General features: G+C 55.7%; 1 protein-coding gene across 1 annotated transcript; it reads left to right on the top strand.

Moving 5' to 3' along the window:
* The first annotated feature begins 1,954 nt into the window (after nucleotides 1-1,954).
* On the top strand, nucleotides 1,955-22,117 carry LOC110082549 (uncharacterized). The gene is made up of 14 exons (XM_078378256.1): nucleotides 1,955-2,142; nucleotides 7,356-7,757; nucleotides 8,091-8,217; nucleotides 8,434-8,538; nucleotides 9,130-9,261; nucleotides 10,294-11,200; nucleotides 14,197-14,380; nucleotides 14,570-14,675; nucleotides 15,090-15,209; nucleotides 16,253-16,722; nucleotides 17,077-17,209; nucleotides 17,912-18,040; nucleotides 18,433-18,546; nucleotides 19,631-22,117. The coding sequence occupies exons 1-14, from the start codon at nucleotides 2,119-2,121 to the stop codon at nucleotides 20,536-20,538; spliced, it is 3,861 nt and encodes a 1,286-aa protein (XP_078234382.1). The 5' UTR covers nucleotides 1,955-2,118; the 3' UTR covers nucleotides 20,539-22,117.
* The last annotated feature ends 5,621 nt before the right edge of the window (nucleotides 22,118-27,738 follow it).

The following is a 27,738-nucleotide window of genomic DNA, read 5'->3' as shown; positions in this document are numbered from 1 at the left end:
TCAGTTACTAATTCATTGATCGTCTTAAAATATAGTTTCAGCTTTCCTTGATTCTCAGAAGCTCCCTAGTCAATGCCTGTGGGGGGGGTGCGGGGGGAGGAAAGAAGGCTAACATGGACACACACACACACACAGAGAGAGAGAGAGAGAGAGAAATTTCCATGTCTCCTGGGGAGCAACAGCATCAAAACCTGGAGAGCAGGATTCAGCAGGCACCCGGGAGCTCACCGGCTCTCAAGGAAGGTGCATCGACATTTTGTTTAAAGAGCCTTTCTGCACCGGGACACATAGATGGGCTTCTCCCATTTAATGCATTAAAAGTGGCTCTCATCCTGCACAAAGTTGATTCCTACTTGTGGCAACCCTTTTGAATCACCTGCAACCCTCGTGGCCCTGAGAGGATGAATTCCTGCCTGCCTGCCTGCCTGCCTGCCTGCCTGCTCGCTCACTCTGTATGGAGGACTTGGAACGGCGTGTAGTGTGGCTGAGAAGACCAATTTGGGAGTGACACAATCCCTTCCACATTGCAGACAAATACAATCTGTCCCCTGTCCAGCTCCCTGGTTTTGCTTGTTTCAGGACTGCCTCTTGGCCTCGGCCTGCTGGACAAGGGTCTCTTCAAATTGGGAGAGGCCGTGATGCACCGCCTGCCTCCAGGCTGAGCGCTCAGATGTCAGGGTTTCCCATCTGTTGAGGTCCATTCCTAAGGCCTTCAGATCCCACTTGCAGATCTCCTTGGATTGCAGCTGTGGTCTCCCTCTGGGGTAATTTCCCTGTACTGTACTAATTCTCCATCCAGGAGATCTATTGCATGGTGCAGGGTTATTGATCTGCTTATTGGCAGATCAACAGGTTAACAGACCGTGGCGAGGAAGCACCTTACTGGCTGGGGACTGTCCAGCTTAAGGCAGGCGGTAGCTACCTAGTGAAGTGCAATGAGCTCTCCCACCATTGGAAGTAGCCCCCTGGGATCACGCTCTATGCCAATTGAGCAGAGACTTATAACTGGTAACTGCTACTTCCCATGTTATTTTGATGCTGTATGAGAAGCTGTCCTCTCCAGAGCACAAAGCCTGGATAAAATAATATGGAGGATAGGCTGTTACCCAAGCAGCAAATCCCCCCTCTCCATGTCACTGAAATAGTCCAATGGAAAGGCAAGAGCCAATACAACTGGTTCCAGCAACGTCGCAGGAGTTGCCAGAATGACACGAACTGCCTCCGAGACTCCGGCTCCGGATTTTGCCTCGAGGTTAACTCCTGAAGCCTTTTCCATGAATGGATATAGCCACAAGGCAGTGGAGGTTTGAAATCAGAGTTTTCCTTCTCCTAGATGGGCTGCCTTCCATGGCTGACGAGCCCCACCTACCCGGGTAGGTGTATCTAGAACACCTGCGGGTGAGATGGATTGGCTTCCTAAAGGAGGGCCAGGGCTTCCTCTGGGGAGACGCTCTCTCTCACCCCCCCCCCAGGGTCGTCCTAGGTCCGAGGGGGCCGGATGGCAGGGAACAGCCTCCCCCCCACCCACCTGTGCTGGTGTTGCCTACCTGCCCCAAAGAAAGGTGGAGTTTTTTTGGGGGGGGGCTTTCCCCCAACCCATTCCCGAGAGGGGTGTTTTCTTTGTTCCTCTTAAATATTTCTACTCCGGTCATTTCAGCTGTCAAGGTTGCCTTTTGATGATGGACGCCACCTTTCTCTACTCCTGGTTTTTGTTCTTTAAAATGGGCAATCAATGCTGCCCACGGGGCCTTTTCTAAGGAGAAAGGCGGGATAAAAAAATATTTCAAATAAATAAAGAATAAGTAACCCCCCCACACCCTTCTCCTCCTCCTCTTCCTCCGGCCGGGAGATGGGGCTGCAGGCACGACCTCCGGCCAGCAGGTGGCGCTGCGGGCGCGGCGGCGGCGGGGCGCTCTGGCTCCTCGGCTTCGGCGGCAGCCGCTTCCTGGAACTGGCCCGGCGCTGCTGCCCGCTGGCCCTCCTGTCAGTCGGTCGGTCGGTCGGTCTCTCCGCCCTCCGACGCCCCCCCCGCCCCCCCCCGCCCGGGCCTCGCGCTCCCCCCCCTCCCGCGCCAGAGACGCCCCGGAGCCACGGCGGCCGCGACGACCCGGACGGGCCATGGCCGAGTGGAGCCCCGCCCAGGTGAGGGGTTTTTTGGGGGGGGGGGCGGGGCGACGGTTAGGCCGGGAGGGGAGGTCATGGGGGGGACCCTGGGGGGGGGAGGGAGACCTTTGGGGGAGCCTTCGGGCGACCCCCTTTTCCTTGACACCCCCCCCCGCTGCTCCTGTTGCTGGGGGGGCGTCTGCTGGGGGGGCGACGAAGGCGGGGGGGCGGTGGATGCAGCCTTGCATCAACGTGGGAGGGGGGGAAGAGGGGAGGAAAGGGCGGCCGGGAGGGGCTCCCTCCTCTCCCGTGGGGGTGGGGGAGAAAATGACCCCCTCCGGCCCATGCTGGGAATGGGGGGCTGGGGGGGGGCGTTGTTGGGCTTTATTTAAGGAGGGGGCCCCCAACGTGGGCCGTCTCTTCTCTGCTGCCACACAATGCAAAAGCACCTGAGATGGGCCGAGCCCCCTCCCCACCCCCACCCGGGCTGGCCTGACATTTGGGCGGGGGGGGGGGCAACAGGATCTGATGCCCCGGTTCCTGTCTGTGGAAGCAAGGCCATGGGCGAGCGCTTCAGCCCAAAACCTCTCCACCCCCCCCCCACCCTCCCCACGGCCCCTAAATCCCAATCTCTCCCCCCCCCCCAAGACACAGACACTCAGATTGCTTTCTGGGAGTCTAGCTGGGCAGGTATTTACTCCTGCCAATCTCAGCGGCTGCTGTGTGTGCCTCCGTCCGTGTGTCTGTGTGTGCGTGTGTTGTTGTTGTTGGTCTGTGGGCAAATGTTTATTTGGGGGAGGTGTACATCTTGCATCCCCCAACAATCGACAGAAATGGCAGTTGCGATCATTTCCTCTCAGCCTGAGGTTACAGATCTGGGGAGGGAAGGAGGAGGATCTAGGAAGTAGAAGGCTCTCTCCTTTTCCGCCAAGCGACCCTGCGCACTGGAGTAAATGACACATGCATTTCTTACATTTCCTCCCATAAATCCATGGTGGCATAAACAGCGCTTGCAGTTCCGGCCTCGCTCAAGAACTGTATCCCTTCAGCAAGGTGAGGGCATCGTGTCATCGGCCGAGCCCTCCGTCCGAAATGGGGGATGCTTGAGGGAAAAAAAGAAGCAGCAGAGAGGTGGTTCCTCGCTCCCGAGGGGCAGGCGTGATACTGACCGAGGCTTGGTGCTGAAAGGGTGCTTTCATCCTGCCTCTTGCCTTAAAGTCCGGGCTTCCAGAAAGATTTCATATTCCTTCACTATGTGGAAAAACGGGGATTCGGCCAGACTTATGTAGCAAAGTATTATTGAAGAAAGACGGCAGCGTGATTCCTTGCCATCATCCTCAGTGGGTGATGCTGTAGCCGCAGGAGGCGTCTTGCTCTGCTAGGGGTCTCTAAAGGCGAAACCTCCTCTCGCATCAGCCTTTTGTGCCTCGTCCTCTTTGTGGCGCACAGAATTCACTTCACCATCTGTATAGCATGTTCTTTTCTCTGTGTATAACCAGTAGGTTTGTTTTTTCTTCTTCATTTTTTTTCCAAATTCTTGCCTTCTTCAGCACTTGCTTGGCTGTTCATAATCATCAAAACCTGTTCCCTGTTGGTCGTGTTCTGTTTTAAATCAAGCCAGACAAAATGGAAGCAGGAGGTTCCATTTTTTTGGTAAGAGAGCACGTGTTTCCTATGCAGAAAGATGTGGGTTTACTCTCACATCTGAGGAAGAACCACCCTGAGAAGCCAGTGTGGCTTTTCCATCATAAAGACAATGAAAAATCTTTTGGCAATCCATATTATTGAACTGTTGGTGGCAGTTTAAAAAAAAACAATGAGAGTCTGAACTCTCTGAACTCTTTCAAAAAGAAGAAGAGGATCTTCCGCTCTATGTGGCTCCCAAAGGGGACACTCCAAAAATGTGATGAGGGCAGCACAGGACTGAAATTTTAGAAACAGGAAATCAACTAAAAGGTAGCCCAGGTGCATTATGTCCCACAACTGCAATAATTTCTCTGCCCCGCCTTCCCTTGTTTTCCAAGCCCTGATAAGTTTATCCCAGTTGCCCAGATCAGTAGAGATGCTGTGGAAGATACGGACGTTGCCCTTTGCCAATAGGTTGGCGCTCTGAGATTGGACACCTTTTGGGACGAAGGCAAGCCCCTCGTCTTTGGGCAGGAGAGCTGAGCAAGGATCATGGCCTCAGACCGGCTGAACAGTCAGGGCGGTTCATTTGCGTTGATCCGATTCATGTTCCTTCTACGGGAAGCTGATGCTTGTTGGGATTAGAATGCTTTCCATTCAGCATCCTTGAGAAAGGGTGAGCTGTGCATCCAGGGATAAGAAGCCTTTCTCTGCTTTCCTTCTGCGTCCGTCCCTTGACAACGTTGTCCGTTGTTTGGGAGAAGAGTAGACACGATGAACAGTTTTCTCCATTTGTCCCGCTTGAAGTGTTGACCATCTTGGCTGTAAGTCTTGTGTTGTAAGGAATCTCATCGTCAGAGTGGGAAGGAAAATGGTTCATGGACCACTCGCCTGTTTCTGGTTTAAAGATGCAAGAAGCAAGACTGATAAGATGTAACTCTTATTTAACACATTGGCCCTCCTGTGCTTTGTTTTCTTTATCGGTGGAATCTACAGAGCATCCACGGGCTCTGCACTTCGCACTGTCCTTAAAAATTCATTACGCTAAGGAAGCTCTGCATAGAAGCAGCAAAGGTGGCTGCACTGCCCCAGTCCAAAAAATTAAAAAAAAAATCATGAAGTGCAAGCCTGTATGTTTTTTTTTTCCTTTTCTTTCCAAAACATGGGCCTCAGCAGGATCAGGTGCCATGCAGGCCCGGCCTCTTGGTGTTGGCACAGCATCCCAGCCTGTTTACTGTTTGCTGTTCTTAATGGGCCACCTGGTGATTTCTGGGACTTTTGCAAAAAATCCCAGAACCCGCTGGCCACCCGCTCGACCCACCAAGAAAGACGCTCCTTCTGTTCTTCACAAGGGAGCACTTCTGGATAACATAACGAGGACTGTTTATTCTCTTGGTTGTATAAAATAGTTTCAGACCTGCTCTTCGATTTATAATCTCCAAGGCGGCTTAGGAAATAAACCTAAAAACATACTCAACCGCAAAAGGTAGCACATTGTATAAAAGCTATTCCAGCTAAGAAAAACAGTAGCTTTCCAGTTGGAAGCAGATTCAAAACAGCGTTCACTTATGTGCAATGATCAAAACATCCCAAGGTCGCTCATCTCTCATCCAGAGGCGATCCACTTTAGAGAGAACTCTGCCTGTTGCTGAAGTGTCATCACAGAGACGGTTGAATCCTGCGTCAAACATGCACAAGGCTTCAGATTGTGGGGCACGCAGAGCTGATGTCTGAAGGAGTTGTTTGTTGTCTGCGGGAGGAGGCAGTCCGTGAAGTGCCTGGGATCCCGAGGGGTCAGAATTTTTGAAGGACAAAGCTGGCCTTTCTGTTGAGGCAGAGAAACCCACCGAGCACCAGTGAGATTGTGCTCCTGAGATGAGTCGTTGCTTCTCCGCCTTGCGCCTCCCAGCCCTGCTGTGAATGATGGGAAGGAAACATATCCGTGGTTGCTTGCAGTCTAGCCCAGGGCGTGATGGGGTTCTTGGCTTGCTGCTTCCAAGCTAGGCATGTCTTCTCTGGCTTCCTGGGGCTCAGCAATAGAGAGGGAGACCAGAGCGAGTGGAGGGCGGCTTCTGTTCCACAGGCAGGGACCCTGGCCATGTTGGAAGGAGAGAGAGAGAGAGAGAGAGAGAGAGAATGCTCTCATGTCTTTAGCATCTGTGGTCCAAGACAGGTGAGGAGCGGATTGCCCCCGCCCCTTCTTGACCTACCTGATGGCCCAGACCTTGTCCGGGCCCCTCGCCTGTCAATATAACATCATCACATCATCCTGCTGCAGCCCCTCCTCGATATAAGGCCCAGCTGGTTTCCCACCCAGAGGGAAGCAAGGAGCATCGGGGCCTCGCTGTGGGTGGAGACAGGACCCGGCCAGCCCTCGGAGGAGGGACTCCAAGGCTGAGGGTGCCACAGCCAGGTCCCCTCGTTGGCCAATCAAGAGGGCAGGGGCCCCATCCTGAGATCTTGTGAACCAGGGGCAGGCGATAAATATCCCAGCGAGTCAGGGGGCGTTTGTCTTTTTTCAGGACTGCCCTCCAACATGGTGTTGGGGCTCCTGGACCTGATAAAAACAGAGGCTAAGAGGGGGGGATGTGCAGGCCTCGGCTTTGCAGGAGAGGTCTCCTCCCGCCCCTTTTTCCTTCTTCCTTTGATTGACGCCTAGTTCAAACCGGGCCGTCTCTCCTTGGGCAAGGCTAAGTAAAGTATGCCTCGAAAAAGAACTCTTCAGACCGAATGGCCTTTTTTTTCATTTGGCAGGAGAATGAGCAAATGAAATGCAGTGCTAAGACGCACACGGGCACACACGCACCACCCCTCTGTAACTGCTGGATAAAAGAAATCAGCAAAGGGAGAAGAATTCAGCCTTGAAATTCTGTGTCCTTGAGATTGCAGCCCTCTGAAGAAGGACTTGGGCTCAAGTCTGGGGCCCCCGCGTGCGGCACCAAGGGCCCCCCTTCTTGTTACAATAATAGCAATAGAGATCTCCCCCCCCTGCACACACATATTTATTTCTGTGCACAGACTGGTTTGTCTGATGTTTTCTTCTCTAGTAACTGTTAGCAGGGCTGAGCATGTAGACAACCTTTTTCATCTGGCACAAAGTTCATCATCCTAAGTTTCTAGTCCTTATAGCGTTGGCAGTGCACTTGAAACCTGACGGGAATTAGATCCTAAGGGCAAAGGGAATGGCCGTTCCTCTCCCCCACAACCCTCTAAAACAGTGGTTCTTAACCTTTGTTACTCAGATGCTTTTGAACTGCAACTCCCAGAAACCCCAGTCAGTACAGTTGGTGGTAAAGGCTTCTGGGAGTTGCAGTCCAAAACTCCTGAGTAACCCAAGGTTAAGAACCAGTGCTCTAAAACGTCAGCCGGAGCCTGCCTTGAGATGCCTGGGCAGACACAGAGTGGGACTTGGAAAAGTTGCTGTTGTGGAATACAAGTTCCAGAATCCTCCAGCCAGCACAGCCCAGGTAGCTGGGGGATTGCGGGAATATTAATTCGTTTGTTTGTGGACAGACGGAAGGAAGGAAACCGTTTCAAGGTGTTGGGGGGGAAGAGAGGTGCTGTGTGTTCTTCCAAACTGGAGAGAGAGGTTGACCGCTTTTCCTTTTCCGTCCTTTTGCCCCCAGGCTCTTCAGTGGAACGTGGAACCCCAGCCCATGGCGGCAGGCCCTCAGGCCCTCAGCCTCTCAGAGCAAACACCCATGGAGGACGTGCTGCCCGAAACGACGGAGCTCTCCCTGACGGTGGTGGCCGAGATCCAGGCCGTGGAGAGTAAAGTGGACTCTTACGCTGCGCAGCTCATGAGCTTGGAGGGCCGGATGGGCCTGGCGGAGACGAAGCTGGACGGCTGCGAGAAGACGGCGGTGGAGTTTGGCAACCAGCTGGAGAGCAAGTGGGCGGCCCTGGGGACCCTGATCCAGGAGTACGGGCAGCTCCAGCGGAGGCTGGAGAACATGGAGAACCTGCTCAAGAACCGGAACTTCTGGATCCTCCGTCTCCCTCCGGGCCCCAAGGGGGAAGCTCCCAAGGTGAGGAGGCGGCGGGGAGCAGGAAAGGTTGCGGGCGATGGGACGGTGCTTCCTGGCCACGTCCTGAAGGGCAGGATGGAAGAGGACAAAGGTAGAGGAGAGGTCGGCGTTGACCGGGTGTCAAAGGACCCAGTGAGATGACAGGCCAGGGGGTCAGGGGAAGGGGAAGGGGCAGGAATGGATGGTCAGCCTTGATGGGGCACCTCCTGCTCCAACACGGTGCTTCACTACCAAGTGCAAAGAGGCCTGCGTCGATAGGAAATGACTGCGAGGGACAGAGCAGGGCGTGTCTGTGTGTGTGTGTATGTGAGACTCCTCTGTTCTCAAATGCAGGTCCCTCTGCTCTTTGACGACACCTCCTGCAGTTTCTCGGAGCAAGAATGGAAGAGTCTGGATGAAGGACAGAGGGACCTCTACCGGTACATCATGAAGTCCAACTACAAGGCGGTGGTCTCTGTGGGTAAGAGTCTCACCTCACACACCTGGCACATGGCGGCTGAGCCAGGAAGGCTGGCCCCGTGGCTGAGTGTCCTTGTTTCGCCTCCCTCACCCAAGGAGGGCAGACCAGGGCTGGCGGGAGATAAGCAGGCACCGCCATGGGCCACAGAGGAGTGTCAGGGGGGCTCCTGTGAGAACCGCCAGGCTCCTGCTAAACGGGCCATTCCCTCCTCCCCAGATGCTGCCCTTTCCAAACCTGACCTGCTCTCCCGGCTTGAACACGCGGACGTTGGAGATGCTGGGGAGGGCGAGGAAAAAGGACCCCTGAGAGACTCCACCCTCGGTGAGTAACCGGACCTGCAGGCATGAAGGGATGGGCAGGTATGGGCATCAGGCAGATCAGAGAGACAGCCTGGAATTCGTCACCGCCTCTGCGTGCTGGATGCTTACAGGATCTGCCCAGCCCCATAGATGCATAAGCTTTTCTCACCAGGCATCTAGATTAAATGGAGAAAAGAGCTATGATTCTGAGTCTCAGTGGGAAGGGTGTGTGTGTGTGTCTGTGTGTCTGTGTGTCTGTGTGTGTGGACCCAGTGTCCTGTCCTCTTCTCCAGAAAACCTGCCTCACACATGAGGCAGGGCTGGTTGGTTGCTGCGCCTTGAACCTCAGCGGCGAGCGTAGGAAGCTGTTCCGTGGCAGGCGCAGAACCTTGGCTCCCCTCTCCGGGTCTTGCTCGCTACAAGTCGGCAGCTGGGTCCCTCCGGGGTTTCAGGCGGGGTCCTTGGCCAGCCCTGCCTGGAGATCCCTGGGAATTCCCTGGGCATCTCCTGGCCGAGTGCTAACCCCCCACCTGCCTGAATTTCTGAAATCATGTCAGAGGGGTATGTGTGTGTGAGAGTAATTGGAGCCTTCTGCTTCACCTTCTTTCCACAGGGTCTCCCATGTCTGCCCTCCACGACAGCTCCTGGATGGAGCAGGAGGAGATGTCCCTTGTCAAAAGCATGGGGCACTTGGAGGAGAGAGACGTCCCTGGAGACGCTGCTGCTGTGGGCGCTCTGGGCAGAGGTGAGGCTGGCCAGCAATCCTGGGACAGCCGGTCAAGGAGGAAAGAGGGAGGGAGCCGGGTGGAGAGGAGGGCCGACGCAGCCAGCCTCCCAGAGCCCCGAATCCCCGGCCAATGGGACTGCTGGCCGGGTGGGTTCCTTTCCGTGACTCAGGCGTATCCACAGCAGAGGGACTGAGATGGGATCAGGACCAGGATCTGTCCTTTGGGCTGATTCCTGTGGGGTGTCTGAGCCTCTGAAGGCCTGGCTGGTTTTAAGAGCAGACCGTCATCCTTGCCGAGGCCCAGATGGACATGGAGGTTTGGGCCCTTGAGGTCAGAGAGAGGGGTGCAGGATCTTGCACCACCCTGTTTGTGGGGTTCGTTCTCGTGCATGGTCGTAACGAGTGTGCCAGCGTCTGAACCTGGATTTCCCCAGTCTTGTCCTTACACAAAGTGGGTAGATTTACTGAGATGGGGCACCCTTGCACCCTCTCAGATTGCTACTCTCTTTCCCCCCCCCATCCCGGCTGGGTCTGCACTGAGGGCCCTGCAGGGGTCGGAGGCACGTGCCCAGGGAGGGGCCCCTGGTGGAACTGCAGTGCGGGCAGGCCTCTCAGCATAGGGGAGATCGGGGGTTTCTCACCAGTTAGCTGACGGCTGGCAATCTCTGACGAGACCATGTGCCCAAGAGAAGTACTCTGGTGGTATTGCTTTGGGAAAGGCCTCTTTAGTCTTGCTCGCCCTCGTGGACTGCCACGCGGGTGGACGGGAGGGAGTTCAGACTGGTGGGACACACACACACACACACACACACACACACACACACACACGTTGAGAGGCAGGGCTTGGGGTGAATGGCCCAACGCGTCTGTTGCCATCGAGTGGATGGGTTTGTGCCGTGTCGCGAAGCAGCTCTGTGTTGCTTGTGGGATGGCGGGGTGGGGTTTGGAGCAGGCTGGCCCTTCTCTGCCCCCAAGAGAGTTGCGGTCACTGTGAATGGATATTGTTTTCTGGGACGCCACAGACCTGCCTGTTTTTCTTGACTTCCACAGATGCTCCTCAGCTCCTGGAGGAAGATCCGGAAAGCTTGGAGCTGCCGGGCATGTTCCCACGAAAGTGGACAGAGGTCTTCCAGGGCCCTGGCGAGGAACTGCTCTGTGAAAGCCAGCCGGCCTCAGCCGTCCCAGCGAGGAAGCCTCCTGGGAGCAGCCTGCGGCGATCCTCTCGCTCCACCGTAGGCGACTCAAGGAAAGAGGGCCCCTCTCCATTAGCAGCGGAAGCTCACACAGGCCCCTATATCTGCTGTGAGTGCGGGGAGGGTTTCCTCGACAAGCAGCTCTTCCTCACCCATCAGAAGAGCCACGGGGGAGGAGGCGCTTATCCCACCTTGGACCCCGGAGGAGGGGGGGGTCTGAAGCCCAAGGCTGGCCCTCTCATTCTCCCGAGAGCACCGGCTCTGACCCGCCCCAAACCGCCCAAGCGGCCTGAGCCCCAGAGAAGCTCAGCCTTCAAGCCCGGCGCGGGCAAGCGCCCGGGAAACCATATGGTGGAGCGGCCCTACACCTGCAGCCAGTGCAAAGAAAGCTTCAAGCTGGAGGTGAGTTTGCTGCTCCACCAGAAGCTCCACACCGGGAAGGGCGACGGGCCCCTGACCTGCACCTACTGCGGCAAGGACTTCCGAGACCTCTCCAAAGCCGTCCGGCACCAGCGGATCCACACGGGCGAGCGGCCCTACCAGTGCACCGAATGCGGGAAGAGCTTCATTCGGCGAGACCACCTGCTCAAGCACTGGCGCGTCCACACGGGCGAGACGCCCTACCAGTGCGCCACCTGCGGGAAGAACTTCCGCTACAAGGAGTCTCTGAACTGCCACCAGAAAATCCACACCCGCAACCCTGTGACGCACCACCTGGCCGCCGGAACGCCCGTGGGCCTGATGGGCTTGAAGCAAGAGCAGCCGTAGCAATGCCTCTGCGCCCGTGGGAAGTTTGCCGCCACTCCCAGCAGGCTAGGAAGCAGGCTGAATTTGCCCCCCCCCGCCCCTCCCCGCCATGGCACCCGGGCCCGCCGGGAGACGGGACCCCTCCTCTTGGTCTCTGTTGGACTTGCCCTGGGCTGGCATCATAAGCTATTTCCGGTGCCCGCCCAGGAAGGGCAGGAATGGCACTCAGGCAGGCTTCTGCGGCGTTTCTGTGGGCCGGCCACGTCCGAATCTGTTCCCTTGAGGGGAGAAGAGATGTTTGTGGGTGGTTTGTGGGCAGTGGAGGGGGGCACCCTTCCCGGGACTCTGAGAGCAAGGAAGATCTGAAATGTGTGTATTTTCTGCCCCCCCCCCCCCCCCGGCATCAGGAGCCTTGCTTGAGGCAGGTGTTCACCCTCGCGCACTCCGCAGCAGCAGCAGCAGCCGCACAAGCACACAGCAACACAAGTCAAGAGTTGGGAACGTGGGAGGTGGATGTGCAAGATGGCAGCCGGCTTGTCCAGGGCTGCTCTCCTCCGACCCACCCACCCACCAACCTCCCCCCCTCCCTCCCTCCCAGGAAGCAGGGAACTGCCCCTTTCCCCTTTCCCTGTAATTCCTGGGCCCTGTTAAGCACTTCTGTGGAGCTGAAATCAAAACTCGTCTTTTTCCAGTTAATTGTTGTTAGTGAAGGTGTGTCTTTCTATCTTGCTTTTGTTTTTTGTTTTTTCTTAAATTTCCAAACTGCCGTTGGGTTCTGTCCTGCCTGGTGGAGTGTTCCCGTCGAAGCTGCTTCAGCCCGGCGTCCAGAATGGGCTCCTTCCCGTTCTTCTCTTCTACTGCCGAGGGCCCGTCTTGTGTCGTGTCGTTTCACCGGGCGAAGTGACTGCAGGACCGGCGCCTGGACCGTCCGTCAAGGCCCCCCCCCCGAGAACCACTCCTGCTGCCCCCGCTGTCTTCTTCGTGTTGTTGTTGTTGTTGTTGTTGCGGTTGTTATTTTTATTTACAAAAGGCATCTTTGTAAATATGGGTTGAATTATATAAGCATCTCAGTGTTGTGGAGCTCGCTGCCCGCTGCGGGGACTGTAACGAGCCAGCTTTTCCTCTGTGTGGCGTCAGGTGTTTGGTCTGTGGCTGCCTTTGGTCCCTTTCTTTGTAAGACCTTCCTTGGCAAAACCAGTCAATACAGTGTGTCTCTTCGGGAGTCTCTCTCGTCTCTGGAAGGAGTGTCGCCCGAAACGGCGTGTCGCCCGAGTCTTCTTTTCTCCAGGCTAAACCGTCCCAAGACTTTCAGCCTTTCCTCCTCAGGCTTGCCTTCCAGCCCCTGGATCCTTTATTGTGCTCTGTTTCATTAGCCCCCCCCCCCCCATTTGCCAGAGGAAACTTTAATCCACACTGAGGTGATTCACCTGCTTTGCAGCAAATGTGTCGCCCTGTGTCCCCATCGTCCCTTTCGGCCTCGCCCACCCTCTGTGGAGCCGGGGGGGGGGGTTCCTGCCGCTGTCCTCTCCTACAGCCACGCCACCACTCTCTCCCTCCTCCTCCTCCCGAGGAGGCCAGACCTCTTCCCGCAGTCCAGGGGTGGAAGGACGGGAGATCTTTCTCCTTTTTCTCCATCATTGTGGCTTCGGACGTGGCAGCTCTAATCTAAGCAGTGAAGTCGCTTTACATCCCCGCCGATAGCCCAGGGTTCTTCTGCCAAGGCGTTTTTCTCTTTTCTGTCCCCCCCCCCCCCCCGCCTCTGAACTGGAAGAAAACTGGCCTTGAGGGGTTGGGCTTTGGTGGGGAGTCTCTCTCTCTCTCTCTCCCTCCCCCCTCCATATCCCCATCTTGCGTCCTTGCTAGCACCAGCGTCGATCCTGCATCCCCCTTTGAATGCAGAGCCTCTTAACCTGTCCGACCGGCCTCTGTCCCGAGAAGCTGGGGGTGGGGTCGGGGGTCAGCACGGCCTTCTCAGCCTCCTGGGGTCCCTTGGAAAGATCTGCTCTAAGGGTTCCTTCTTCCCAGCCCTGGCTTTGGGGGGAGGTGGGAGGTGGGCCTAGACCTCCTCCGTGGCTGTTTCCATGTAAAGCCCTCCTGCCGAGGAAGAAGAGATCTCAGCCAGGGGCAGGGGACCATCCTAACCCCCCGGGCAGAGGGCACCTGCACGGAAGAGGGTGTCCCTCCGACCCCTAAGGAACCCAAACCGCTTGCCCGCCTGCCTTCCAGCTCCTGGCTGCCCTTTGCAACCCATGCCTGCCCCCCCCCCCGTGTCCCCTGTCATGTGCCCTAGGAATGAACGCCTCCGCAGGAGGAGACAGCGAAACGGCGCGGGGCTGAACTGCTCCCGCTCAGGCTTCTGCATTACTTCAGGTTTCCTGCAGAGCAAAACGCGGGTGGGCGAACAGCCCTGCATGGTGCCACAGGGAGCCCGTGGCTGGCAGTTTGGGGCTCTTTATTTTTGGCAAGTTCACCCCCGGGGAAGCAGACCGGCATCGCCACATTTCTGGGCCACTGGTGTGCAGACCAGGCTTTTCACCTTGGTGGACTCCAAAGTTTTGCTCCCCCTCTGGGTCCATCGGATGCTTTCATCGCAAGCTTTTTGGTGGTGCCCGAAGAGGCCCCCTTTCCACCCTGGCATTTTGAGGGGGACGAAGGAAGAGAATCTCCTTTCCAGAGAAGCCACGAAGTCCAATGGGGATTTTAGCCTTGTGTCGGTGGCTGTTTTAGGGTTGGCTGGGGCCTAAATGTGGTCCCTAGGCATCCATTCGACAATATCAAAGTTTGTTTATTTATTTATTTATTTGATTTCTATCCCACCCATCTAGACCAAAGTTATCACGTTGTACAAATATACCTTCCTTTCCCACCATAAGACAAAGTCCCGGGTTATAAATGCAAATAATGAGCTAATGAACAATGGACTGCAGCTGGTCCAGCTAAAGTGAGACAGGCTATACGGGATTGTGATCTTTATTAATTCATTAATTGCATTTCACTCCCGTTTTTATTCCAGTGGACTCGGGGCAAAAAACCCGATTGGCTTTTCTTTCTCCTGTAAAGCAGGCCAGGCAGAGAGAAAGGGCGACGTCACCCAAGGGGATCCAAGAGACCTGAGTTCAAATCCCTCCTCGGCCAAGGACCTCCCCGAACATAAAGCGCAGCAGGATTCCGTCCAGGATGCGGAAAGCCTGCGGAGGGTCCGGCCTGGGGTCCCTGGCCCTTAATTCCTTCTTCCTGCTGGTCGTGCGCCATCATCCTGCCACTTCGGACTGGCGGCCACCTAAGGAGCCAGAGACTTCCCAAAAGCTCTGCTGAGGTCTTGCGCCGTCCAGCCTTATGGGATCGATCCATTTCCTCTTTTCCTGCTGCCCCATCGCCGTGAGGAGGAGGAGGAGGAGGAAGGTTTCAGTGGCTTTGGAACAACAGGAGCCCCGGAAATCATCCCCCGTGCGGGCAGCGGGGCTCAAGCCCCGGACGCCGCCTCGAGCTCAGGTGGGGGGGGGGAAGGCGGGCTACGAAGGTCTCTCAAACCCAACCCGGGCGGGCCGAGTCGTCCGGGCGAGGGGCCGGGGCCGCTTGGCCCGCCGCTCCTGCCGGGAGGACGCGGAACATGTGCAGAGTGGCCCCGAGCGCCGGGGGTGCCTTGCTCTCTTGCCTGGGACGGCCGGATCCTTCGCCGCCTGCGCCCGATCCTGAGCCTTTGCTGCCGCTGCCGGAGGAGGGGGGGTGTCGGCGTCCCTGCGCTCCCCGACGCCGAGGCCGGCTTGGTGCGGGTGCGCAGCTCCTCCTCTTCCCTTCTCCTCCTCCTTTTCCTTCTTCTCCCCCCCCCAGCCCGAATCCGCGGACGGAGGGCGAGTCCCTGCGCCTCTCTCCCTCTCTTCCCCCCCCCCGGCTGCTGCTCGCCAGGCTTTGGATCGCGGCGCGCCCTCCGGACTCAGCGGCCCCTCCCGCCCGCTCCCCCGCTCGCCGGGGCGGCTGCATCCTTTCGGGAGCGCGATGGAGGCGAAGTGGGAGCCGGCCGGCCAGGTGAGGCGCGCCCAGGGGAGCCGGGAGGGGAGGGGCGGGGCGGGGAGGGGGGGCGCGTCTCCCGGGAGCGGCCCCGGGTTCAAGGCGGGGAGGCCGCCCAGCCCTTTTGGCTTTGCTCGCGCCCCCCAACCACCCACCGGGGCCGTGCCTTCCCTAAACGGAGAAGGAAGGAAGGAAGGTGCGGGCGCGAGGCGTCGTCTTCGGGGCGCTCTGCACACGCTCAGAGGGCCACGCGCGGCCAACCTCGGCCGGGGGGGGGCTGCAAGGGGGGAGGAGGTCTCCGCCCCGCCGGGGCAGCTGCCAGGCAGGTCGCCTTCTCGGGGCCTGTGGAGGAAAACAAAGGGTTTTATTTTTTTTTTTACAAAGGGAAACGCGAGGCGCCTTCAGGAGGGACAGGTGTGGTCCATTTCACTGCCCGAGGGAGTGGATGATGATGATGATCCACCCAAGCTGGCCCTGGGAATTCCCCCCCCCCCCAAATCTTTTAGTCTGCCGGGAGCGACGGTGCTTTTATTTCTGGGCGGGTTGCACAGCGTTCTCCCTCCCTGCTGGAAGAGTAGGAAGCATGCTGGCCTTTTCATAGTCCATGTGCAAAGCGCCAGGGAGAAAGCATCCTTAGACCCAAGAGGGGTGGATTCATGCTGCTGGTGGCGCCAACCCTGGGCGCGAGGGTACTTCTTTGCTCCAGCCGGCCCACCAGCAAGGGGAGCCACGGTGGAGGCGCACAAAGCACTCTCTTGGGAGGTTTACAGCTCAGTTGTGCAGCCTACACATGGCCAGCCTCAGGAAGCTGGGTACTCGATTTACCAACCTTGGAAGGAGTCCACTGGGATCAAACTCGGGTTGTGAGCAGAGGCTTGACTACAGGACTGCAGTTTAATCACCATGCCATGAGGCTCCTGAAGGTCTAAGGTTCACAACAGGAATCCCACAGCTGGGCTGGCTGGGGATTATGGGACTTGAAGTCTCAAAGAAGTTAAGTTCCCAGTGCTCAACAAGTGGTTCTTGTAACCATCCGACATCCTTTTTTTTGGGGGGGTGAGGCTCCTTCAGCCCCCACATTTCTGCCCCTTTCTCTTCTCACCGGCAGGTTTTGGACTGGGGTTTGGCATCTGTGCCGCCTGCCGCGCCCGTGAATTCTTGCTTCCGTCCGGAGGCTAGGAGGTGTGAGGAAGAGGAGGAGGAAGAGGAGGAGGTGGAAGACGCCCACCGCCAGGCTACGGAGATCTCCCTGTGGACCGTGGTTGCTGCCATGCAAGCCGTGGAGAGGAAAGTGGACCTCCATGCCGGGCGGCTGCTGACCCTGGAGCGGAGAACCGGTCTGGCGGAGAAGAAGCTCTCGGGCGCTGAGAAGGCCATGGCGGAGTTCAGCCACCACCTGGCGGCCCTGGGGACCCTGATCCAGGAGTACGGGCAGCTCCAGCGGAGGCTGGAGAACATGGAGAACCTGCTCAAGAACCGGAACTTCTGGATCCTCCGTCTCCCTCCGGGCCCCAAGGGGGAAGCTCCCAAGGTTTGTGGGTCCTGGAGCGTGCATCAATGATTATTCTCCCTCTTGGATTGCAGCACTCAGAATTCCCCAGCCAGCTTAGGGAGATGGAATCCAAAAGGTTCAGTTCCATTCAGTTATCATCATAACCGTTGAACGGCACAGCTGGAAGGCACCCTCCAGATCATCCAGTCCAGCTCGTATCAAGGAGGCTGGTGGGGGTGGGGAATCGAACTCCCAACCTCCGGCTCCACAGCCAGACGGCTTAAACCCCTGAGCTAGCCAGCGTTTCTTTTTTTTTTAAAAATCCATCCAAGCCCCTTCCCTGTTTGTTCCTTCCACCCTGGCCTCGCAATCCGAGTCTGCTTTCCATTCCAGGTGCCGATGTCCTTTGACGAGGTCTCCTCTGTCTACGTCTCCGAGCAAGAAGCCGGAAGCCTGGAAAGGTGGCCGAGGGAGCTCTACAAGAAGAACGTGGCGAAAGGGAACTGCGAGTCTTTGCTCTCAATGGGTAAAGAGAACCTCTGGCAGCCCGGAGGGGGTTCTTCTGTGATTTGTGACCCAAAACCCAAGCCCTAGAGAGAGAGAGAGAGAGAGAGAGAGAGAATGAGAGAGAGCGCGTGTGCGCACGAGAGAAGGCGTTGTCAGGGAGTAGCAGCTGGGAGGCAATTTAGCTGGTCTTCTTGGTTAGATCCACGCCTGGATGGTTGACTTACTCCTTGGGAGAACCTTCAAGGCTGCCCTTGAACGCCCAGCAAAGAAGGCCCTGTCAAGGGCTCTGAGCCACAACAGCTCAACCGAGCCTCATTTTAGCTGCTTTAATGCTTAATGGTGTAAGAAAGCCGCCTTGGGTCCCTTTGGGGAGAAAGGCGGGATAGAAATATTTTAATTAGATACCTGTTGTGAATCATGTGGGAACCGTCTAGAATAGACTGATTCAGGTTGATGATCTCCCTGTTTCTTATTTGACTGCTGTCTGGTATTTTACAAGAAGTTGTTTTTTTCGGGAGGGGGAAGGGAGGAAGAAAGAAAGAAAGAAAGAAAGAAAGAAAGAAAGAAAGAAAGAAAGAAAGAAAGAAAGAAAGAAAGAAAGAAAGAAAGAAAGGAAGGAAGGAAGGAAGGAAGGAAGGAAGGAAGGAAGGAAAGCATCTCGGGCGGTTTCTTCACAGGAGCCACCATGGACCGGTCGGTTTGCCTTTTTTCCTAATTCCAGATTACACCATTGCCAAGCCGGACCTGCTCTCCAGGGTCGAAGGTGGAGAGGATCCTCCGTGTGTGGTGGATCAGGGCCGTTCAGAGGAAGAAGAGGCCCCCGGGGACATCAGCACAGGTGATTCCTTAGGTCTGTGATTCGTGAGGGGGGCCTCCCCACACATTCTAAAATGGCTGAGGGGGAAAAAAAGTTTTCCCTGGCCCAAAAGGGGCTGGGCGGATGAGTTGTGAACAGACGGCCCCAAACCGAGTCCTTCTGAGATGTATTGGGTGAGGGTAGCACAGACCCTCCCCCCGCTTCCCCCCCCCCCCGCTAAATGCATGCTGGGCTTTGCTGTACTCTAACACATATGAATGGGGCCAATTGGAGAAGATGGGTTTAGGAAAAGCCGCTTTTAAATCCTATCCAGGCTTCTCATTCTTGTCAATATCTCTCCCCCCCCCCAACTACGGTTGATTGGTCGATCTGAATGGGAAATGGGATAATGCCAAGGATTTATTCTTCTACCTCTCAATGCATAGAATTCCCGGCTGCTCCGAACGACACAGTGGCTTTTATCAGAGGAGAAGTTGTTCCTTCTATGGCGAGTAAATGGAACGCCGAAGAAAGGGGAGCCCCCGCAGGCCACAATCCTGGTGAGTTACAAGCTGGCATGGCTCTGAGTGGGGAACGGAGGCCCCCTTCGCTTTCTCCAGGGCTGTCCCTGCAAATGTTCATGGAAGCCCATTGGCCTTCTCTGGAGGCTTAATGAGGGCAGCTGGCTAGACAGACGTAGATCTATAGCTGCATACATAAATGTGTTGCTATCCTCCGTTCCATATTCTGCGGTTACTGCCGTTCAGTAGATGGCAGGAGACCAGTCTGGACGCCCTCCTTGTCATCCTCCAGCTGTCAAGCAAAGACCTTCCTTTTTTATGAAGCCTTTTAATAAGTAAATTACAGCAAAGGAAAGGGTTTTAATGGAGGGAGTTATCTTTTTTTAAAAAAAAAAATAACATTTTAAATTTGTTACATTTTAAAAAGGTTTTACTCAGTAATTTTTAATGATTAATCTCTTTGACAGTTTTTCAAAATGTTTCATATACTTTTGCAACTTACCTTTTTTAAAAATGTTTTAATACTTGTGTTTGAAGAGTCTTTGTGAACTGTCTTGTGAACTCTCTGCCGGGAGCAAGGCAGTGTGTAAATTAAAATAAGAAAATAAGTAAACAAACAAACAAATGGGCCATAATCTTATTAGCTGAACCCATGAGTTCTATTCAAATCTCCGAATTTACGGCAAGGAACGGCTGCAGGTTGAGAAGCCAGCCCTGGCGTTACCTCTTGCAACCGTCTTGCCTGACTCCAGACCCCACTGAACACGTTCCCTGTTGAAATCTTAACTTTGAGGCCACTTCACCCCGAAAAGCGATGCCGCCCGCATGAGTTTGGCACCAAATAACTGCAAGGGCTGGGGCATGACCTGATTGATTAAGAAACCCTCCGGCCAACTTAGCTAAAAGAAACTCTGGATTTCCCCTGGGGACACGTTCATGTCGCTGATGGTTTCCTTGTGGGCTGTTCTTGATGTTCCCTCCAGAGAGCTGATGGGGAGGCCCGTGGCTTCCATGATTGTTTTATCCTTGCAGCCCTCCTGCCCAGTTGGGACTGGGCCGAGGTCCCCCTTTGGGGCACCAAACCTCCATGTCCAGCTCCGTTTCCCCTCTTCTCGCCCCGCAGAGGCTGCCTCCTCGACCCAGACGCCCCCCGGGCCGGATGCGGGTCTGTACGGTGCCTTGCCGGAGGCGCTGGACCAGGCCACCTTCTGCTTCCCCGAGGAAGGCTTGGCCTGTGTCGACGGGCAGGCGGTTGGCATCGGAGGCGGCCTTGAGGAGCCGGCGGAGTGCGGGCAAGGCTTCGGGGATTTCACCACTATCATCATCCAGGAGGGGGCCCTTCCCGGCGAGGCCCCCTACGTCTGCCCGGACTGTGGGAAAAGCTTCCTGTACGAGGAGCAGTGCGCCCTGCATCAGCGGACCCACCCCAGGGCCTCTCCGGAGCCCCAGGGAGGGCCACCCGCCACCCTCCGGCCCAGAGCCAACGTCCACTCATGCCCCGAGTGCGGGCGCTGCTTCCCCCACCAGGCGAGCCTGAGCAAGCACCGGCTGTGGCACTCGGGCGAGCGGCCGCACACCTGCGCCCAGTGCAAGAAGAGCTTCCGGCTGAAGATCAACCTGCACCTGCACCAGCGCAGCCACGCCGCTGCAGCAGGGCTGGAGGCCGCGCAGGCCAGCTCCTACATCTGCGGCGAGTGCGGGCGCGGGTTCAACCACCACTCCAATTTCCTGCGGCACCAGATGATCCACACGGGGGAGAGGCCGTACGCCTGCGCCGAGTGCGGGAAGACATTCATCCGCAAGGAGCACCTGGCCACCCACGGCCGGCTGCATACGGGGGAGCGTCCTTACCGGTGCCTCCTCTGCCAGAAGAGCTTCACCCGCAAGCAGCACCTGGTGGGGCACCAGCGCCTCCACGAGGGGGAGGGGGCCTGGCTGGAGAACCACCTGCTGCCGAGCCAGCCGGGGAGAACCAAATCCCAGGCCGGGCCCGGCGGGCCCTGTTTCAGGCGGGAGATGTTCCCCCCATAAACGCCCCGTGAAAGGAGACGGGGAAAGTCCTGGTGGGGACAGAGGGTCCTCACGGTCTTGGACTCAACTGTCGGGTCTTCTCAAAAATGCCACGCCGACCTTCCCCAAGCTGCCGCCTCCTCTAGATGGGTTGGACCACATCTCCCAGAATGTGGGTGTGGGGGATTCTGGGCGTTGTAGTCCAATCCCATCCAGAGGGTGCCAGGACGGAGGGAGTTGCTTTCGGGTTCTGCAGCTTAGAGGCAGGAAGTACAGATCTTCAGCATGAAATCATGAAGCCAAGAAAGGTGTCTATATCATTCTTCATTCTGGGAGTGCTACCAGAGTGATACGCACACTCCTTACAGACAAAAGGCCTGAACGGGAAGGCTTGGAGGCTGAGCTAGGCCTAGCTTCCCCTCACTTCCTGTTCAGAAGGGAAGCTCCCAGCTGTCACCCAAACAGGAAAAGGAACCGGGCCTGGCTAGGCCTCGCAGCCTTCCCGTTCAGGTCGTGTCCCCCCATGTGAGCCACATTTAGGTGCCCGTAAAGGGTCAGGTAGACCTTCCAGAATGGAGAATTGTGGGGTTTTTACTCCAAGAAACCCAAAAAGCCCACCCCTCGTGTCCACATGTTTTCCTGAGCCCTTGCTAGGTTTTGGAGGTTACAAATATTTTCCCCTCTCTTTGACAGAAATGCAGATACCTGTCCACCTTGCTAATAATGCCTAGCAGAGAGAGGCTCTTGGTTTCTTTTCTTTTTTTCTTTTACCCCCCCTCCCAATAATGCTTTCTCCAGTTCTTGTTTGAAATTGTTTCTTAATCACAGAAGACACCAAAACGTGGTCTGTGTCTCCTGCTATTCCCTCCTTTGACCATGCCGTAGGCAAATGCCTTTTCTAGGTAGCCACTCATAGGGAGAGTCTGCCAGCCAGCACGACCATGGACAATCCGGAGTGGGTGGGTGGGTTCTGGGGAGTTTGGTCCAAAAATGGATTTTTCCAAGATTTTGATATTTCAGCAATAGTTTTGTGGGCCCTAGTTTAGCGTCCTGACACACATGGGTACAAGATTTGTGTGTGAAGATATATTTGTTAGTTGGGGGGGGGAACTTGATGGGAAAACAATTATATATCCCACTTGTGTTTTTCAAAATCATTAACAACTGGAGTAAAACACAGACAAACAAAGGAAAACAAAAATCAATATGGCACACTGTAATAATCCAAAAATAAAACCAGAGTAGCAAAGAAGGTCAGTGAACCATAGACGGAGATGAATTACAGTGGACCCTTGACTTACAGACGGCTTGACTTACAGACTTTTTGAGTTACAGACTTCTCTGGCCGCAAAATTTAGGTTTGACTTGCAGCCTGAGAATTGACTTACAGACCAGAAAAAAAACCAAAATGGAACAAAAACGGCCTGTTACGGGATTAATCGGTTTTCAATGCACTGTAGGTCAATGGAGACTTGACTTACAGACTTTTTGACTTGAGAACCGCCTTCCAATACGGATCAAGTTCTCAAGTCAAGACCCCACTGTATGTGGTTTGTGGAATTACGCTCACTCTGGCAATAAAATTCCAACTGAATCCTGGGCAGTGGACCTACTAAAGTATGATTATATTTGGATCAAAACAACAGTATTCATAAAAACATAACATTCTCCAAAGGTGCAATTACTTATCAGGCAGATGCTGTGCATCGTAGAGGTTGTCTCCCGGCCATTCCTCTTCAGTGCTCTTGTCCGTTCCCCTCTCTAGGATAAAAGAGCCCTGTATGGTGTCTCATAACCCATCGTGGGCTCACGAACCCCTCCCCAGGTGGGCTGGCTGGGCAATTCTGGGAGTTGATTTTCCAAGAAAAGAACTCTTCCAAGCTCTGGAACTGACACTGTTGAGAACAGGATGCTGTTTGCAAAAGAGGGTGATGTCTAGGTCCCTCTAGGTTGTGTTCTAGGTCCACCTACGTAGATCTGCTGTAGTCATGCAGCTGAAGAATCCCCCAGTCTGCTCTGAGCCAAGGTCCTATCCGCTTGTGCGCATGCACACAAGTTGCCGGGCAGTTTTACTTGTGCAACAGAAATAGGTGGGAAAGGAGACTATTCCACTCGGTCTGTAGGTGAAAAGTCCCACCGAAAGTTTCTCTCTGGAAGTAAAGCTCCCTGCTCGGGAACAAGCAGGCGAGGCCTTCCATCTTTTACTCGGGCACGTTTTATTGCGGGCAAAGGTTTGGACGTGGAGTTGCATCCAAATCAGGGCTTCTTGCCCGGGGAGGGGGGCTCTGAGGGAATCCCCTCCCCACCGCCACACCTGTCCAGGAACAGAGTCTGCTGGGAGTCACTTTTCAAGCTCGGCTGCAGCATGACTTTGAAACTCATGTTTGAATGGGGGGTTCTGGGAGGTCTTTGCCCCTCCCCCCAAAAAAATTGGGGGAGGGGGAAAAGGAACTTTCCCATTCTGTGCACACTCCACCTATGGAGAGCCAACAGGGCGCATCCGTTTGCCCCCTTCCAGCAAAGGAGAGTTCTCCTGCGGCATCTTAAGGGATGCCCCCCCCCTTTGGGAAGGGCCCAGCTGGGCCCTCCTCCTCCTCCTCCTCCTTGGCCCCCAGCTCCTGCCCTCCAACCATCCCAGCTCTCCAGCAGGGGTCGCCAGGGTGGTCTGCCTATTGCAACACCAGCAGCTGCTTTTTGCTGCTTTTTTTTTTTGGCTTGCAACCTGGAAGGATGGGGTCTGTGTCTGTGACTATCACTTCAAGAAAAGAAGACATAAGTGGGTCCTGGATCAAGGCACGCCTGGACTCTCCGCGGAAGCAAAAAAAGAAAAAGAAATGAGGACATGGAGCCGGCCCTGCTTTGGGTGCAGCCTGCGCCTTGGCCCCGCGCGCCCAGCCTCTGCTCGTTCTGCAGCCGGACCGACGGAAAGGGAATGCGCCCTCGTCCTTGAAATTCGTCCTCCGCCCTGCAGGGGCCGCTGCTGAGAAAGCCCGCCGCCTCTCCTTGCGCTTTTCGGCCTCTCGGCTTTTCCCGACCATAGAGGTAGCCCCCGAAGGGAGAGAAGGGGTCAAGGACTTTGACGCTTCCGGTTTCCCTTTGAACGCGGGCGGCTGGAAGGAAAACAACTGGCGTAAAGGAGGTCTTGGCCCATAGATGCTTGCGGAAAGAACGACCCCTGCGGTTCTGTTCAGGCGCTGCGTCTGGCGGGTCGCTCGCTGGCCTTCCCGCAGCGCCCTCTGCCGGGCGGAGTCTGCCACTGGCTTGTGCGCCCTAGCGCTGGATCTGGCTTTGAAAAACGCTTTTAGAGAAGGTTTCCAATCTTTTCTTTACACACCAAACTTTTTTCCTGCAATAATTGTACTCTAATACTGTATTTTCTGGAGCCTAGTGGGACAAAAAGGCGATGGACGAACGAGAGAGGCTCCAAAATAGTCTCAATGAATTACTCATAATAAGCAAATAAATAATGATACAAATCGTTATTATCAATGAATTAATACCAATTAAAATAACTGACTTATCCTTGTTTTAGGGTGTGTGCTTTTAAAAGTTTTCCAGAGCTGGAAAACTTTCTTCCAGCCAGGAGCATCAGATTTTTTTTTTATTTTTGCAAAGGGCAGCCCACATTTCATCAGATAGGGAGATATTGATCATTGGCCCATGACTGGGAAGAAGTCAGACGGAGGGGAATGGAAAAGCACAAGCACAAGAAGCATTTAGCAAGTCCTGTTTCAAGAGCGTCATCTTCTTAGCACTGATCAGCAGATCCGCCCAGGGGTCCCTATGGAAAAAAAAGCTTCTTTTAAAATCCAAGTAGGAAGGAACTGACTAAAGATGATCTGAAGATGAGAGTGAGGATGGTAACAGCAGTACAAAAGAGACCAGGGGTATCTGCGTGAAAACTCCTTGTTCAAACAGAGGCCATTCAGCAAACAAAAAGAGGGGTGTGGTGGTTGAGGGGGATGATGCCTGCCCTGCCCTGGAGTTTTATCTCGCCACACCTGGGTGAATCTGCTTGTCTATGCAAAAAACGAGGCTCTTGTCTTCTCTCAGAGGCAGCTGGTTAAAGATAAGCATCCCCAGGTTGCCTTTTTTGACTTTTTTCCTTCCCCTTCAGCCCATCTGCACCAGGCTAGCCTTTAAGGTCCAAGAAGATGCTTTAAGAGCGTTAGGTTCTATTCTTCTTGTTGTCTTGTTGCTGCTGAGCTTTATAAAAAAATTAATTTGTTTAACGATCTATTTAATAATATGTTTTTTACTGCTGTTATGTTGCTATATGCTACAAAATCAACCCTACAAATATTGTGCCCCCCCCCCCCACAAGCCCTACTTAGCTCTTGCAAACTCAAGGTTGATCCTTTATGAAATGAATCCGTCTCCTTCTCTGGTGTTTCTGTTCTCCTGCTTCGTTCAACTTTTCCTATGTAGCACTATTATCCCTTCTGGCATATCTTAGGAGAAATTTCAGCATATTTTAGGAGTGCCATGGAAATAATTGGAAATACTATTTCTGGTGCGTGCTGTCAAATTGCATCCGATACACGGGGACCCCCTGCTCAGTTCTCTGTGCTTCTTTTAAAGGAGTGAATCCATGTTGTCTTCCTTTTTTCCTGCTGCAGTCTCTTATTCCAGCACATCTTATCTTCTCATGATAGGCCCAAAGTAAAACGAATTCAGGCTGGATTTACTCTAGGACTCACTTGTTCGTCTTTCTGTGAGATGTATCTGCAAAGCTCCTCTGGCACTATATTTTCAAGGTATTCACTTTTCTCTCCCCCCCCCCCGGCTTCCTTCACTGTCCAGGTTTCACATCTATAGACAGTAATTGGGGAGAGGTGATGTGGATGGTAGAAACCAGACATCTCCTAACACAGATGACCTTGGCCTTGGACTCCAGTGACCCATAAATTCCCTCTATTTATTTATTTTTTTAACTGTATTTATATTCTGCCTTTCTCCCAGGTGGGATTTCTCTAAGTGAATGGCTGTCCGTGTGTGTGTGTGTGTGTGTGTGTGTGTGTGTGTGTGTGTGTGTGTGTGTGTGTGTGTGTGTGTGTGTGTGTGTGTGTGTGTGTGTGTGTGTGCGCGCGTGCAATGAATATGTTGCTTATGTTGACCATTTCTTTGAGCATTACTTGCTTGATCCTGCTTAGTATTTGCACACTTACTCTTTTTAGCCTCAACACTGATGTTGGGAAAGTGTGTGGCTGGGCAGTGTCATTGAAGCGACCAGCATGACTTTGACTCAACTCCAGGAGAGGCAGTGGCAGACAGGAGGGCCTGGCGTGCTCTGGTCCATAAAGGGGTCACGAAGAGTCGGACACGACTAAACGACTAAACAACAACAACAACTTGTTTTGAACGACGTTAGCCACCTTTGCCTACGCGTTCCTTTCTTCCTTTAAATATTGTCTTTTAACGACGCAGGCGCCTTGCGTCCCTTTTGAAGGAGAAAGGCGGGGTAAAAGATATTTTAAAAGGAATCCACAAATAAAAGCACTCCAGGCGGTGAACACCAAAGGCCCCCCCACAAAAAAAAAGCGTGCATGTTTTTCAAATCAGCAGGATGTGGACTAGTAGTAGGATTCAAAGGAGATTTAAAAAAAAACCTATTAGGGTGAAAAACCAAAGAAAGTGGAAACTGAGCTCATGAAAAAGGGAAACGTCTTCAACCCTTCCCAGTCGCAGCCTTCTCGTGCCTGGATCTTGCAAGGACCCTCGAGGTTCCGCCTCCAAAGCCAAACAGGCGTCCCGGGACGGCATCAAGGCATGAATGAATGAACCCCTTCCGGGTTCTCGGCTTCCCCTCCTGGGCGCACGGGAACCGGAAGTGAGGACGCCGCCTTCCGCCTCGTGCTCCCTACCTCTATGGGCCAGGGCAGGGACGCCGCCGCAGCAGCAGCAGCAGCAAGTCGAGCGGCCTGGGCAGCCCGGCGCGGGCCCGTGTGCGCATGCGCGCCCCCTAGCGCAGCCGAGCGGCGCTGGGACTGGCCGGCCGGCCGACTGACGGACGGACGTGGGGGGGGGGGGCTGGCAGCGCGCGCTCCCTCCCTCCCTCCCTCCGCCCCTCCTGGCCGGAACCGGCGGGCGGGCGGACCCAGCGGCGCTCTCTCCTTCCCTGCCTGCCTCCCTGCCCGCCTGCCTGCCTGCCTGGTTCCTTCGTTGGTTCGCTCGCTCGCTTGCTCGTCCGCTCCCGGCCCGGCCCGGCTGGAAGGAGGCTCGTTGCGGCGGCGGCGGCGGCCCCCGGCGGAGGGAGGGGGGGGCAACAAAGGACCATGGAGGGGGGGGGCGCCCGGCCAGGTGAGCGGGGGGGGCAGGAGGAGGAGGAGGAGGGGGAGGAGGACCCTGGCCTGGCCTGGCCTGTCCGGGGGGGGGCTTGACAGGAGGGAGGGAGGGGGAGGAGGGGGTGCCTGGAGGGGGGGCTGCTTGGGCGTGGGGTGGGGGGCTCTCCCTCGGGGGTGGGGTGGCGGCGTGGGGGGTGGGGGTGGGCCGGGGTCCCTGCGATGGGGTCCCGGGGGGGGGTCAATGTGTGTGTGTGTGTGTGTGTGTGTGTGGTGTGCCTATGTATATGCGTGTGTGGGGGGGGGTTGCCTTTTTGTGCGGGGGGGCGGCCCTGCAGGGCTCGGGGGGGGGCTCTCCCGGGGGCTGCCTGTCAAAAGGCGGCTTCTGCTGCTGCTGTTGCTGCTGCTGCTGCTTGCGGCAGTCCTGGGGGGGGGGAAGGAGGAGGAGGAGGAGGCGAGGGGGGGGCAGGCGAGCGAGCGAGTGAGCGAGGAAGGGGCCCAGCTGCCCCCCCCCAAGAAAAGGGCTGGTGGCTCAGGTCGGGGGCTTCAGGGCTCCCTGCTGGGACTCTTCTTCCCCCCCCCCCGCCGCCGCCCGCCAGTCCTGCTATCCCGGGGGGGGCAGAGAGAGAGAGAGAGAGAGAGAGAGAGAGACGCGCCCCCCCCCGGTGGCCCTTCCCGGCCTGCGCCTCACAGAGAGCGAGAGAGAAGAGGGCCGGCGGGCGGGCGGGCTCAGGCGCTGAGGGACGGGCGGAGAGCGTTTGTTGACACCGGGCTTTGTTCGCAGCCCTGCCTGACACCGGGGGGGGTGGGGGGGGGTGGGAGAGAGGGGGGGAGAGCTCCTTTCCTGAGGGGGCTGCTGGCCCCCCCACACGCTCCCCCCCCTCGGAAGGCCGGGTCTCTTTATCCCCCCCCGCCTCTGTCCGCCCCCCCCCCCCCACAA

This window comes from Pogona vitticeps, chromosome 6 (genome assembly GCF_051106095.1).
Source record: "Pogona vitticeps strain Pit_001003342236 chromosome 6, PviZW2.1, whole genome shotgun sequence".
Classification (NCBI taxonomy): domain Eukaryota; kingdom Metazoa; phylum Chordata; class Lepidosauria; order Squamata; family Agamidae; genus Pogona; species Pogona vitticeps.
This window is presented reverse-complemented; position numbering and strand designations above follow the sequence as displayed.

What these genes read in the sequence shown, in the direction of transcription:
- LOC110082549 (XM_078378256.1), top strand. Translation starts at nt 2,119, where the DNA reads ATGGCCGAGTGGAGCCCCGCCCAG. An exon ending in ATGCGGAAAGCCTGCGGAGG is followed by an intron (nt 14,381 to 14,569) that starts GTCCGGCCTGGG and finishes CGCCGTGAGGAG; the next exon opens with GAGGAGGAGGAGGAAGGTTT. An exon ending in CAGCACAGGTGATTCCTTAG is followed by an intron (nt 18,041 to 18,432) that starts GTCTGTGATTCG and finishes CTCAATGCATAG; the next exon opens with AATTCCCGGCTGCTCCGAAC.